This window comes from Polyergus mexicanus, unplaced genomic scaffold (assembly GCF_030449975.1).
Source record: "Polyergus mexicanus isolate NDT 795.1 unplaced genomic scaffold, iyPolMexi1.0 SCAF_9, whole genome shotgun sequence".
NCBI lineage: Eukaryota > Metazoa > Arthropoda > Insecta > Hymenoptera > Formicidae > Polyergus > Polyergus mexicanus.
The window spans coordinates 571,318-585,526 of NW_027223329.1; the positions used below are offsets into that span (position 1 = coordinate 571,318).

The window sequence follows — 14,209 nt, forward strand, 5'->3', positions numbered from 1 at the left end:
AGGAGAGACACGGCAATGTATCAAAGATTAAACGTTACCTCCCAAATGTAGCGCGAAGCACAATATATTCCACGTTAGTCACCTGAACGGTCCAAAGATGGATGGTTCTGCTAGAAATATAGATCCTCGGGATGTCAGGAGCAGCCAGCAGAAGAGAATAGTCTTTATACGGATGCTGGGCATTCAATGAGGGATGACAACAGGGCTCTGTGACTTGACATCGCGCTGCCTTGGGGAAAGAAAAAGCTTTCTCGATCTTAAAGCACATCTTCTATCTCTTACATGCCGTTTCCGCATTAATTTTTTTTTACAGTATTAGTAATAACAGTATATCACTACACAATTTTCTCTTGGCAATCTTCCTTGATAATATAATAAATATCGATAATAACTTGAAAAAATTTACGCATAATATTGAGAAATATCTTTTAAAAATATATTATTTTTTTAAATATTTAAAATATTTAAAACACATGTGAATATGCGTAGATAAAAAAACATATGTTGTTGAAATATATCAAACTTTTCAATCAAAATTTTCTCTTGTTAAGAGAAAAACGAAATTATATATATGTATATATTTTAATTTACATTAAAAAGATTCGATCTCTCTCTCTCTCTCTCTCTCTCTCTCTCTGTATCTAATCCATCTGGTACACAAATGCAAATTAAAAAATTTTCAATTTTTGCATCTGTTATAAATTGGCTTAACATTATCAAATTATCCTGCACTTGTCTAATGAAAAATTTAGTACCATTTATATGTTAATTTGTTACTCTACTCTCGATGTTTTTGCTCAAACCGTTTAGCAGAAATTCACATTCAAAGTAGCAAAAGGATTTAATATTAATTTAATTTAATGTCAAACTAAGTCAACCAACTTTGAACATAAATTCCTGCTAAATGATTTTAGCAACAAAATAAAGAATAGAGTAATAAATTGGTATATGAATAATACTAAATTTTCTGATAATGTGAATTGTTTTCGACAATGACGGAAGAGCGAGAATAATAGATGTGAAATTATTCCGCTTGATCTGAGGCATGTTACTCATTATATACTTTCTGCTCGTAAGTTTGTGATTTAATTAATGATATAAATCCCGCGTGAGAATATAAAAGTTTACGTATTTGTTGATCGTCAAACGGGAAGATTGATCGCGTGCTTACTGAATGGAAGATAATTTATCTCTGTTCTCGACGCGTTCACAATATACGAATATATATGTATTCCGTTATTTTGAATAATGTAAAGTATTGTACGAAAAGGAACGAGCGAAAAATTTAATTTCTCTTTAACAAAATTTGCTGTTTTAGATATCGTTTATTTACCCTATCATAAATCCGTAATAAATTTAAACAAAATCTGTTTTACGAGCACTTAAACATTTCGAACACAATACGCTTTATACACATAGCTATATGTATATGTTCACTAGTTGTTCCTCATTAATTGCAATCTGCGCTACGACAGGGTCGGAAAATCGCTTTAAACATTAATATGAAATCCCGATTTAAGTGTCGGCGTAACGTTTGCTTAGACCGTGAAATTTCGGTTATAGAAGTGCACTTAGTCTCCGAGTACATACGGAATTTAGTTTCTGTATCGCGTTACCACGGTAACAGGCTGACCGTTCTCTCTATCCTGCGGTTGGATAGGCTTGCCGATATTTCTCTGAAAGTTTGGGCTGACAACAGAAGGGGAAGGCAGACAGAGAGAGAGAGAGAGAGAGAGAACGAGAACAAGAGAGAATAGAGGAAATTACAGAGAGACGGAGGGAAAGAGAAACGAAGACAGTTATAGGGTGCAAGGGTAGCGAAAGACGAGGAGAGAAAGAGGAAGAAAGAGAAAGCCGTTAAAGCTGATTCTACCGTGACGAATCATTTGGCGAAGCTGCATCTCGTGCGATGAGATGCAGGTGGACTCGCGCGAGAGAAACTATAACGGCATCCGGAACGAAATCGTAACGATCGTCCTGTCATCCCTGAACCCTGTCATCCATGCCTATAGTTTAGCCTGGCTTTTCTCGAAGATGAGCTCCCCGCGCTCGTATATAACGCGTTATCGCACCGACAAGACCGACGAAAAGGACGCGTTAATAGGACGGTAGGTAAAACCGTACCGTCGCTGCGCATGATCTCGAATTATTATGCGTCGACGGTCGCGATCTCGCATGGGAAGATCGCCACTGAGACGTAACTATGTAAAGCGATCCCCTACAACCGCCATTACCATTTTGCGTCGTTAATATTATTTCTCTCGTTACCACCGAGAGGTGGTTTTGCCTCATCTTAAGGTTACCCTTAAGTAACGCAATATCACGTACCCATCGCTTAATGAATTTCATTATGAGAACATAGACATAGTTTCCGAGAAACAAGAAGGTTTCTGGATACAAATTTTATATATATAATTATACATTTATAAAAAGATTATACTATGTGATCATCTTTATTCTCGGATATAAAACAATTTTAATCAAATTACTTCCTTTTCGGTACTACGAGGAAAAAAAATATCAGATCCAATAGATGTTTAACTTTGTTGATTATACAATATTTAGACATTGGATGTAAAAATGGATAGCAAAGTTCGTAGATTTTTTATCAAACAATTGTTACAGAGTTGCATCGAGCATTTTTTGTTCGCTTGTGGCATCAGTTCACTAAATATTATCGAATATCGCTAACTAATTTAAATTACTAACAACCGAGCGTGCAAATAAATGTGGAGAAAAGAGAAAGAGAGAGAGAGAGAGAGGATAAACGTCAGGGTTGTAAACGTGTCTTCGCGATGGGATATTAAAAATGATATCTTCACGCTCGATGTGGAGACCTCCGGAATACCCTACACTTAGTTACGATCTTGCGGGCTATATACTTGGTGAGCGCCTAATGCGCGCCTCGTGAAATCCTCTTCCCCCAACCCGCTCGTTATTCAAGCTTCTCTTCTCGGGCTGCTGCTGCGGCGGCATCCGGAGCGAAATCTTTCCCGACACGTCATTCTGACGTCCACGGGTCGCCAGAATCCTGAGGGAAGGCGGTGCCAAGGGCGAGAGAACCTACGAGAGACGAGAGAGCGTTTCTCTTATCCTCTCGACGCGCTCTTAACACGGCGTGTCAAGTCGGGAAACCGTCGTCGGTGAAAGCATCTGCTCGTTCGCGCTCTGTAGATTAAAAAAGTTCCCTATCGTTTCAACGTTGAGCCGCGCGAGAGATAAGTAAAAGCCGCACTAATGGAGAACGAGGGAAAGAGAGGACGATATTTTCGCTTTTTCCAAAGCCCGTTTTAAGCTCCCCTCGTAACAGAAACGCGTTTTCTTCGAATGCGACGTCGTAATCGATGAAAGCGGCGCGATGCAATCGCGTCTCTCGTAACTCTTCTTGCGTCCTTCGATGCCGATCATCGTGATTCCTCGACGGCGATACGGGCTCCCGTAAGCAACGAGTTAAACGCGCGATGCTATTTGACGTTTCAAATGACATCTCGCGCGCGCCACGTGTTTAGCGAAACGCGGAACCGCGAACACGCGGGCGGATAAATCGCACCGAAATCTGGCAAAGAATTTTACGGGAAAATTTTTAGGGCATTTCTCGCCGTACGGTGCTTTAATGCGGCGTGTCAAGTCGAGAGTCGTCAACGCGCAGCGAAGCATCTGCCTCATCCGAGAGATTAAAAAGTTTTTCTCGGGGAAGACACCTCGCGACAATATTGCTCTGATCGCGCGCGGGCGAATAGCCAGAGTGTGACATATATGGTATATATGTGAGACGTATATACGTATGTGTGCGTGTTCCCCTCTTGTCGATGACAAAAGTTGGGTCGGGATTTCTTGGGTCGCCATTTCCGAACCCGCGACAACTCACTCGTGCGCGAAGGACTCGATAAAGGAGCTTCCGACGATTAATGGTGTTACAGAGGTTAATGAAATTTAATAGTTAGCGATGTGTGATAGGCGTTGTTTGACTTCTCCCGATATGTATCACGCGACTATGCGACGTACAATCTTGATACATATACGAATGCAGTCTACTATTTTTCGCTGGCAAAATGAATAGATAGATTGGCCGCTGATGTTTCTCGTTTAAAATCTGTCAATCTTTTAATTGACAGATATATCCACGATTTTTAAACAGCGAACCTTAGAGATATTTGCAATACTACTCGCATTCAAAATTATTAGGTGTACAACTTTGCTTCCGCCGTTTTTTTTCCCGAAATTCAAGGCTTTATTGTAAAAAACTGGTTATACATTTATGATTCGTTTTGAAATTGCTTGTTGAGTCACTCCCAATGATCGTGCCAATTCTTTTTGACTTTGACTCGAGTCTTCATTAAGTAATGCCTCTCTTCTCTCTTCCACCGCTATGCCGGTCTTCGACGTGAAAATCACCGTTCTTGAAGCGTTGAAACCACTCGCGACACGTTCTTTCACTAATAGCGGCTTCGCCATAAGTATTCGAGAGCATTCGATGAGCCCCAGCCGCAGATTTCTTCATATTGAAGCAGAAAATTAAAACCTCCCGCAAATGACGAGAATTTGGCTCGTAAACTGACATTTTCAATCGAGAATAACTTTATGACGCGGACACAAATCGACTAATGTTTCTATGGGGTTATGTTGACAGATGCCCAAGTTTATCGCACGACGTCTATGATCTATTTATTTCGACCACTACTTACCGCTAAAGCCATCTATAGGAAAACGGCGGAAGCAAAGTTGTACACCTAATATATAATTAAATTGTAATATTCCACGCAATTTTTCATACTTAAACTACATAAGAAGTGGACATATTCATCAATATCGAATTTTAGCTAATTTTTGCTACGATTGTATCTGCAATACATCCTCAAGTACAATACGCTTGTTTATTCCACGCGCTCTTATGGAACGATGCATATAAAGCAAGCAGGGAAATTATGTTAATTCGATCAAGACTGTTTAATCTTTCGGATCATTATTCTTTGGATTGTATGGAACAATATGTGGCGGGTGCACTTAAAATACAAATTATTAAAAATAATAATAATTATTTCAATTGATTACTTGAAATCTGTGGCATAGAAATATATATTTGGAATATTTATTTTCGAATCGCATAAAATTAATATTATATTTCGAAGGATTTTAATTAACAGATAAATGGGTTGACATGGTTTTACATCAAACATTTTGTATGATTTAATAGGAAAAGCATAGTACTTATATACGTAAATATTTTTGTACTTTCTACTTCAAATACTATTCTGTTGGTCTCTAGAATTCGGATTTCAAATTATTCCGCTCATTGTCATGACCTTTGTTAATTCGAGGCTTAACGCTAACGTATACTGTTCCTCTTGCGGTTCTTTAATTCCTTCAAAGGATATTTTTGCATCTCTAACAATCTTGCTTTAGTCTCCATTCTGCGCGCTCGCAAAGCGATTATATCGAGCATTTCCTACAGAACTTTTGTTTCCAATTTTAATCGACTTTTCTCATACGCGCATCGAAATAACGTATCCGCCATATGTATATATGTATATATCTGCCTTTCACTGTAATCGATATCGTGTTCCCCGGGAATAAAGACCCGACTACGAAATTGCACTTTTAATATCGCTACATATCGGTTCGTATAGAAACCTAGATAGCGGATATCGGGGACGTACCGATATTAGACGTTCGATTATTCAGACTGTTACATCGATTTCCGGAATTTTCTTCTCACGGAAGAATATCGGTTCATCGATGGTACTTTCCGAGATCGTGTTCTCGAGAGATAAAATTCATGGTTACATATGACATTTAATTAAATATGTTTCGATAGATTTTCGAAAAATAATCTTTTCCATTGTGAGTCAGCATTTTGGATACGTGTGTGTGTGTGTGTGTCTAAGTATATGTTATTGAAAATATTCATACATTTATTTAAAATATTTGTTAGCTAACTAATTGGAATTGATTTAATGAAATAAAAATCGTGTCAAAAAACATCGGTGGGGGAAAGGGATCTTTACAATTGCTGTAACACTTTTCGAAAATGAAAGAATTATGATATTTATAATTGATCTAATATCTGTTTATTATAATTCATTTTACAATAAACAATAAACATAGCTCATATTTGCGCAAACTGGAAGTCTTGTATGGATTAAAAAAAAAAAAAAAAAGTTTATTATCATCAAATAAATTTACTCTTAAATGTTTACAATATAAAAGACGAATATAAAACGTGAATGTTCAGGTATCTATTTCAATTTATGCAACATTGAAATATTAGTTAATCCAAAATTATTGTTTTTATTATATATAGAATATATTCTCAAATTATTTATCTAGTGTTTACTACGTTTTGTGATCGCGCTCTTTAAAAACGAAATCCGAACGTGGTTTCCTTAATCCCGCTACAAAGGCATCCAAAATTACGTGGAAGTGGAATCGCGAGCTCTTTTACGACTCTATAAAGCCGATTTATTTGAATAGAGAACTTGTTTCTTCGCTTATAGCTTGTGGAAATAGCTTTCTGCGCCGCGCATATAATAACACGCACGAAAACTATTCTGCTGTACCTTGTACAAGTTCCTGGTATTAAATGAAAATATCGGGATCTTACTCACCTTTGCGCCACTAAAGAAAATGCAAAGGAAAAGGTAAATAAGATGTAAAGATAGTCGAGTTACGCATTTATTTATGTTAAAATGTTTTATCGCAATGCATCGCCAAATATCTTTAATTTTTTTAATTCGAAGGATGTAAAGTGCATCTTTTGATTTAAACGAACAGTAAAGGTTTACTCATAATTAAGAATTGACAGGAAGATAGAAAGAAAGAGAGACAATGAGATTGATGCTTCAACAATTTTAAGGTAACTTTGAAGTTAATAAATTAAGAATGCAAATCAGAACCGAAAGTTTATATTATAAGTTCTATACATTCCAGTTACACTTCGACTGTATTGCTCTACGCTATAAATTCAACTATATTGTTTATACAATGGTGTAATTTTTTCTTACGCAAATTCTCATGGGTTAATTAAACTTCGAGCCAAACAAGACAAAAAAAAAACTATATATATACAATAACTTGTGTCTGCTTTTCTAGAAATAAATGCATAATGGCATATTATGATCTGAGATTTGTCTCTCTTCTAGTGGCTCATTTTTTAATTAAAGATCTGGTTTATGACTTCATTACTTCTTTCTTAAATTCAAACAGAGGATTATGATAAATTATTTTTTTTTATCCAAGACTTAATTAATTAATTTAACTTATTATTATATTTCTTTCTAATTTTTATTCCGAAAAAATTGTTCAGCCGACGTGTATGTTGCATTATATTTTCGTTTTGCCGATTTCCATAACAATCGATATTTATCGATTCATTTATAACAATAAGTTATTTTCGCAAATATGTATTTTTTTTTTTAAATGCAAATTTCCATTTCAAATTATATCGAGTATTGTAAATCGAAAATGTCGATATTTCATTAATTAAACAAGTTTTCACACATTCATTCTACAATTTTGCTCCATTTCTTATATTTATTAATCAATAAGCGGTTTTCTCTATCTAAGAAAATTTCCAACGTCTCTGTATGCGAATATTATATATTGTTATATATACTTCTCTATTTAAACTTTGCTTAATTCAACGCGTCATTATGAGAAGCTAAGGTAATTTCGGACTGAAGTTACTCTTGCTCTTGGCGCACGAACGGCAAATATCTATTTCATCTTTGATGACGGAAGGCACGATTCGGGAAGAGGGGATACGGAAGCAGACAGGCGTAGCAAAGATCCCCCATGAGCCTTTGTTTCTCCCTGTTTGGCTTGTTTGGCCCGGCAACAGGAAATTAACATCACGGTTCCGCTTTCTACATACCGTATTGTCGCCCGTATTGTTATCCCTGAAAGGTAATCTGGGATTTGTCACGGTCGCGTATACGCTTTGATATTACATGGGTACCCACATGATGCGCGTGACGGTCGTGATGCTGGAAGGCCGCGGCGCGTGTCGCGAAACTTTCGAGATTTATAGTTTTTAGCTCGGTACTTATCGCACCGGCGACTTGGGGGTAATTGCCTGCGTCGTTATGAATGCGTAAAATGTTTGAACGCATACGTGCTAAAACCGCTCGCGCGATAACATATTTCATTCGCAACCTGCAAACGTCACGCGCGCTCCTAGCGCAAACAGAGCGTATATTCTGCGCGAAATTCACGCTATTTATTAAATATTCGTGGTTGTGAGCGAAGCTGCGAAAATTTAATATTACAATGAGTTGTAAGTTTGTCGTATGTAAACAATTCGTGACAGTTTCGTTGAAACTTTAAATTTGACAATATTGCAGATATCGATATATGTATACGCACAAAAGCCGAATGAAAGGTAGTGTTTAAATAGAAAATCAAAATCTTGATCTAAAAACTATTCCTCTTGTTAGATCATAAATATGATTAATACAAATTAAAATTATTATTTCTTTCATTTGATAAGCAGCAAATTATTTGATTCTTATTTTTTAACTAATTTCTATTTATATTCTATTTATTTTCTCTTATATCTTAGATTTTTTTTAGATTTATTATTGTCTATATTTTATTACTTATATCTTTTCATAATGTTGTAGTTGTTTTCGCAACTTATTATTAAAAATAAGAGCCCAGGTAGTTACTTCCAAAATAATATACATATATATTTGAAGAAATATTTAAAATAATATTCTCTTTATCCAATTTAATAGTCGTTGATGTAATTTCGAAAACTTCGTATACTTTTAATATTTTAATAATTAATAATTATGTGTATGTGTGTGTGTGTGTGTGTGTGTGTGTGTGCGGGATTATTGCTGTCTATCGTATCTTAAGAGAAAAATACATTAATGATAATAAAAACCGATAACATTATATTTTTAAACGAAACTTTTCAAACGATTATTTTCAGTCGCCCTTATTTGAAACGTGCCCGCCACTGGATATGGATATTGAGCGAGTGCTGTTTATTAATTAAACCGTACGTGCTGCAGATCCGTGCAAACATTATTTCGCGCTCAACACGCTTCTTCCGCGGTAATAACCGGCCGGCCCCGGTCTTCCCAGCCGGGTTCTCGTTCTCGCATCGGCATCGGTCGGGCAAAAAGAATGAACGCCATCGCCGCCACCACCGTGCCAGTAAAAAAAAAGGCGATTGCTACAGCTCGTTACGTTGCACTGTAGCGGTCGGGTGCCGCACGAGCCAATCAGATAACCGTTAACAGCGCCGAAAAAGATCGTTCGGGGGAATTAATCGTGTCGTTCATATCTCGTTTAGCTTCTCCTCAGAGAGAAATTACCGCAGTTGGCACCGTATCGATCCATCATCCGAAATATCGGTGCACGAGTTTCGTAGCTTGCTTCCTCGACCCCTCTTAACGTTCTCTTAATCGTCGGAGCGCATTATCTTGTGTGTGCGCGCGCGTAATACTGTGCGCGAGACGAGTAAAAGTTTTTCAGTGGACTTTTTTTTTTTACATATATAAAGGAAAGGCAAAGTGCCCCGGCTGTGGTTATAGTCTAAAAATAAAAACGCTCTCGTGCTTGATCAGTCAACGTAAAAAAAAAAAAAAAAAAAAAATAGAAATAGAAAAAGGGTCGTACACATTCATCGCATGCTGCAATGCCGATAATTTTATGCGGCTTGAAGTTTTACAGCGTATATAAAGGAAAGGCCTTTCTCTTTTACCGGCAAAAGAATATAAAATAAAGTATTACTAGAGAAGAGAGAGAGAGAGAGAGAGAGAGAGAAAGTTAATGAATATTATAATTATCCGTAGGAATATTACAGTCTAGTGTTATACACGATAATTTAACAAATATTATAATTCAATGTGAAAAAGATGAAAGAGTGATCTTGAAAGCCCTTTTATATTGCAATAATTTGAAACGCGCTTTGACTCGAATAATATATTAAGCTCAAATAAGAAATAAAGAGAGAGATAACTGATTTAATTTTACATAGCATAATAAGTTTCTTTTTCATTACAATATTTCTTTTGCACACTTTGTTATACGAAAAATATGTATAAACGCGCATTTTAATTAATGTGATGATACGCGTGGAAAAGACTCTGGTTAGAAACTCTCTCTATCCCTCGTTCTACTCTCGAATAAGACACGGGAACGTTCGACGCGTCGTGCGTGCATATGCGAATACAAAAACCATCCCGCCGTACATACGCGTGAAATTTTCTGCGCTTCCTGGGCGTGGAACCGTTTGCACGCGATTACGCGATTCACGCGACCGGGACGAATGTCTCTTTGTGCTCGGCCGTGAGCACTATCATTTCGTCACGTGGCCGTAATAAGCGCCGACGCAGTTTTGCTGAGATTCGCAATGAGAGATACCCAGTTCCTTTGCGGGAGACGATGGAGGCCGCGGGAGAGGATAATCGTTTACCTGTGAACGGACTGGAGTTTTACCTTAGTCGAACCGTGTTATGAGAGAAAGAGAAAAAGAGAGAAAGAGAAAGAGAGAGAGAGAGAGAGAGAGAGAGAGAAGAGCGTTTGAAAGAGCGCTTTATGGGAAATATACGGGCACGATGTAAAGTGGCCCGCGAGAGTCATAAAATTATAAGGTACACACGCCGACATATAGTACTTGGACGCTATCGTCATAAAAAAAAAACCGCACGTTATAATAGACTAATGCATGTCGAATAAATTAAAGCATAGTTATTTTTACTTATATAATTACATTTATACATAGATATACATTATTTTATACAAATTAAATAATGTATTGTATAAAATATAATAATATAAGGCCATCTTTATATATTTTATGTATATGCAACAATATATGTGTGATACGTATATGGGTGCTCATTGGGTGCTACGTATTTACAGAAATTTTTGGAAAAGTTTCGAGTTTTGAAAAATTAATAATTATTTTATATAATAAATAAATTTTTATGCATTTTTGTCGTTGCCTGTATTATTGCTATTATCGTTATTATTATTAGTAAGTGCGCTACTGCTTTCATCAATGGGCACATTACTGTTTGCATCGTCGGTGCTGTTGCTTCCACTATTGGGTGCATTGGTTCTTCCATCCTTGGGTGTACTGCTGCTTCCATCATTGGGTGCGCTACTGCTTCCACCATCAGGAACGTTGCTACTTTCATCATTGGGTACGCTACTGCTTCCTCCATCAGAAGCGCTGCTACTTCCATCATTGGGTGCGTTGCTGCTTCTATCATTGGATGTGCTGCTACTTTCATCATTGGGTGCGTTGCTGCTTCCATCATTGGGTGTGCTGCTACTTCCATCATCGGGTGCGCTAGTGGTTCCACCATCAGGAACGTTGCTGCTTCCACCATTGGGTGCGCTGCTGGTTCCACTATCAGGTGCGCTGCTGCTTCCACTATTGGGTGCGCTGCTGCTTTCATCATCGGGTATACTGCTGCTTCCACCATCGGGTGCACTGCTACTTCCATCATTAGGTCCGCTGCTGCTTCCACCATCAGGAGCGTTGCTGCTTCCACCATTAGGTGCAATGCTGCTTCCATCATTGGGTGCGCTGCTGCTTCCACCATCAGGTGCGCTGCTGCTTCCAACAGGAGCAGCGCTGCTGCTTACACTGTTAGGCGTGCTGCTGCTTTCACTATCGGAAATGGTACTGCTTCCATTGTCAGGTACATTTTTGCTTCCACCATCAGATATATTGTCGCTTCCATTATCGCTGCTATTTTCATCGTCGGAGGTTTTGCTGCTTTCATCATCGGATGTGTTACTGCTACTATCTTCAGATGTGTTGTTGCTTTTGTCGTCGGATGTACTGCTGTTTTTATTGTCAGACGTGCTGCTGTTTTTATCGCCGGATGCGCTGCTGTTTTTATCGTTGGATGCGCTGCTGTTTTTATCGTTGGATGCGCTATTGCTGCTATCATTGGATGACTTACTATTTTCATCATCGGATGTGCTGCTACTCCTATCGTCGGAGTTATTGCTGCTTTTATCCTTGGATGTATTGGAAACGCGTATGGCGAAACCTTCCAGGTGTAAATATAATCCCTCTCCAAGTTTTCCAATAGCCTTCATTATTAGATACTGTTTGCCAATGCCACCTTTTATTACTACGTATTTGATCTCTTTGCCTAATATACTACTGATTTCAACGCGGTTGATAACTTCATTGTGTAATCGAGTTGAAATACCGATTGTGGCTACCATAATTTTCCGTCGAATTGCAGGCTATAAATATATAAATAAGATATTAGTAATAGTAACCGTAAAACAAACGTATTCTAAAATTAAATCACTTGACTTTAGAAAGAGTGATATAGAAACGTAAATATTTAACAATTATCATTAAAACTCAAAAATTGTATGCATTAAGTATATCAAAAGTTATTACGATAAATAGCACAAAATAAAATCAAATAAAATGAGAATTTTCTAGATTGTAATATTGCATACTAGATAAGTATCAGAATAAAAATTTTAACGCTTATATCTTAAATAAATCGGTAACAAATTACGATACACAATGCGTGAAATTCAAATAACAAATTTGCATAAGATAATTGACACAGGAAAGACATTTTTCGTAATATCTACAAAAATGGAATAAAATTCATTTATTTAAACACACGCAATCTTCAAATTAAATGGTTTTTTTAAAGATGATAAGTAAAATATATATGACTTTATATATAAGATAATAAAACAGATTCTTTCTCTCTTTTATATTCAACGTATGAATAGTATTTGTAAAACAACTTATTTACCTTGAAAATGGTTCTATTAGCGATAGTATGATCGCCTTCCTGACGTTGACCTTTGACGAAATCGGTCTCTGCCGCTATACAAGCGGCCGTGGAAAGGCAAAGAATCGTAAAAAGTAAGATGCGCATCGTACGAGACTAATCGTGAACCCGTGTGTTCAAATCAAACTACACGTCTGATGATAGACGAACGCATTTATATCTTTGCGTTATCAATCTCCATGCTTTGTAATTCCACAAAGAATACCGTCACATGAACTCACGGATTTCTATCGCTTGACACTGACAACAACTTACGTAAGATTTTTAGACATTTATTTTTCACAACATTTTTGCTGCAGTTTGTGGGAACTTGTTATATCTTGTATTTATCTTATCGTGTTTAACATTAGGAGAAGGACACGTTAAACATGGTCACGCAATTTCCTTTGAGACATATTTTACAGTTTTTAATTTGCTATGTTTTTTTATGTCACATTTTATAGTAATTAATTGTTAAATTGTAGTAATCAGTTATTACTACAAATTCTTTACAAATTACTCTGGCTATTTTTATATATTGCATAACATAATATGATTTCATGAATTATCGAATGCTCGTGATAACTAATAAAACAAATAACAGAATTAAAATTGTTAAATAAAATGTATACGCGCGCAAATCTAAATAATCTTTTAGATAAGGAAGATAAAGAGGAATGCCATGTGGATAAATTCACTTATAAAACTTTACTATTTTTACATTCTACAAAATTTACACAAGATCTCTGGAAGATTTATACACTCTTATGACGCAGCAATATACCTTTTTATCTGACAGTCAATACAAATATCATTTTTGTTTCACGTGACGTTTACTTGTTAGTATTATTATCTTCTCTCTCATGTTTCTGCAATTACGTCATTCTTGAGAATATTAACTGCTTGTTGGGGGTCTGATAACATAAATACCGTTGATACGTGCCGCATCTGTGATTAATTAAGCAATGTCAGGCTTTTCCACGATTAATTGATACCGAATAATACACACACACACATAGCCTGTGGAAAGCAACGTATAATCAGTGCGTGATTTCTGTTAAACAATGGAATATTTCAACAGCTTTATCTCTTTCGGGACACGTTTTACCTGTCACATTGCATCCTAGGATGCAAGTAAAAGAAATACTAAAATCAAAATTATACTTTTGTACTACGATAATTGAACATCTTGCATGTTATAACGTGGATTATATTGTTATATTGTTCCTTTCAAATCTCGCAATGACAGACGAGTATTTCTTTCAAATTATTCCTGCGTGTAACAATTGTAAGGTCCGTTTAATCGCATAGCGATGTTTCCCACATATCGTTTATCTCTGTCGATATTATTTTTATACCTTTTTTTTTTTTTTTCGTTCGCATCGATAATGTCGTCGCGGCTTTCTCGCGAACTCTCCGTCGCGCGACCATATCGC

The 14,209-nt window shown here is 36.7% G+C and overlaps 1 protein-coding gene across 1 annotated transcript; it reads right to left on the reverse strand.

The window, feature by feature from the left end:
- Nucleotides 1–10,748: 10,748 nt before the first annotated feature.
- LOC138936343 (dentin sialophosphoprotein) lies at nucleotides 10,749–12,939 on the reverse strand. Its single transcript, XM_070301659.1, has 2 exons — nucleotides 12,756–12,939; nucleotides 10,749–12,219 (listed from the first exon to the last, which is right to left on the reverse strand). The coding sequence occupies exons 1-2, from the start codon at nucleotides 12,879–12,881 to the stop codon at nucleotides 10,936–10,938; spliced, it is 1,410 nt and encodes a 469-aa protein (XP_070157760.1). The 5' UTR covers nucleotides 12,882–12,939; the 3' UTR covers nucleotides 10,749–10,935.
- Between the last annotated feature and the right edge of the window lie 1,270 nt (nucleotides 12,940–14,209).

Coding starts and splice junctions, on each gene's coding strand:
- LOC138936343 (XM_070301659.1), bottom strand. CDS start 12,881: ATGCGCATCTTACTTTTTACGATTCTTTGCCTTTCCACGGCCGCTTGT. Junction 12,220..12,755: donor CTAATAGAACCATTTTCAAG/GTAAATAAGTTG, acceptor ATATATTTATAG/CCTGCAATTCGACGGAAAAT.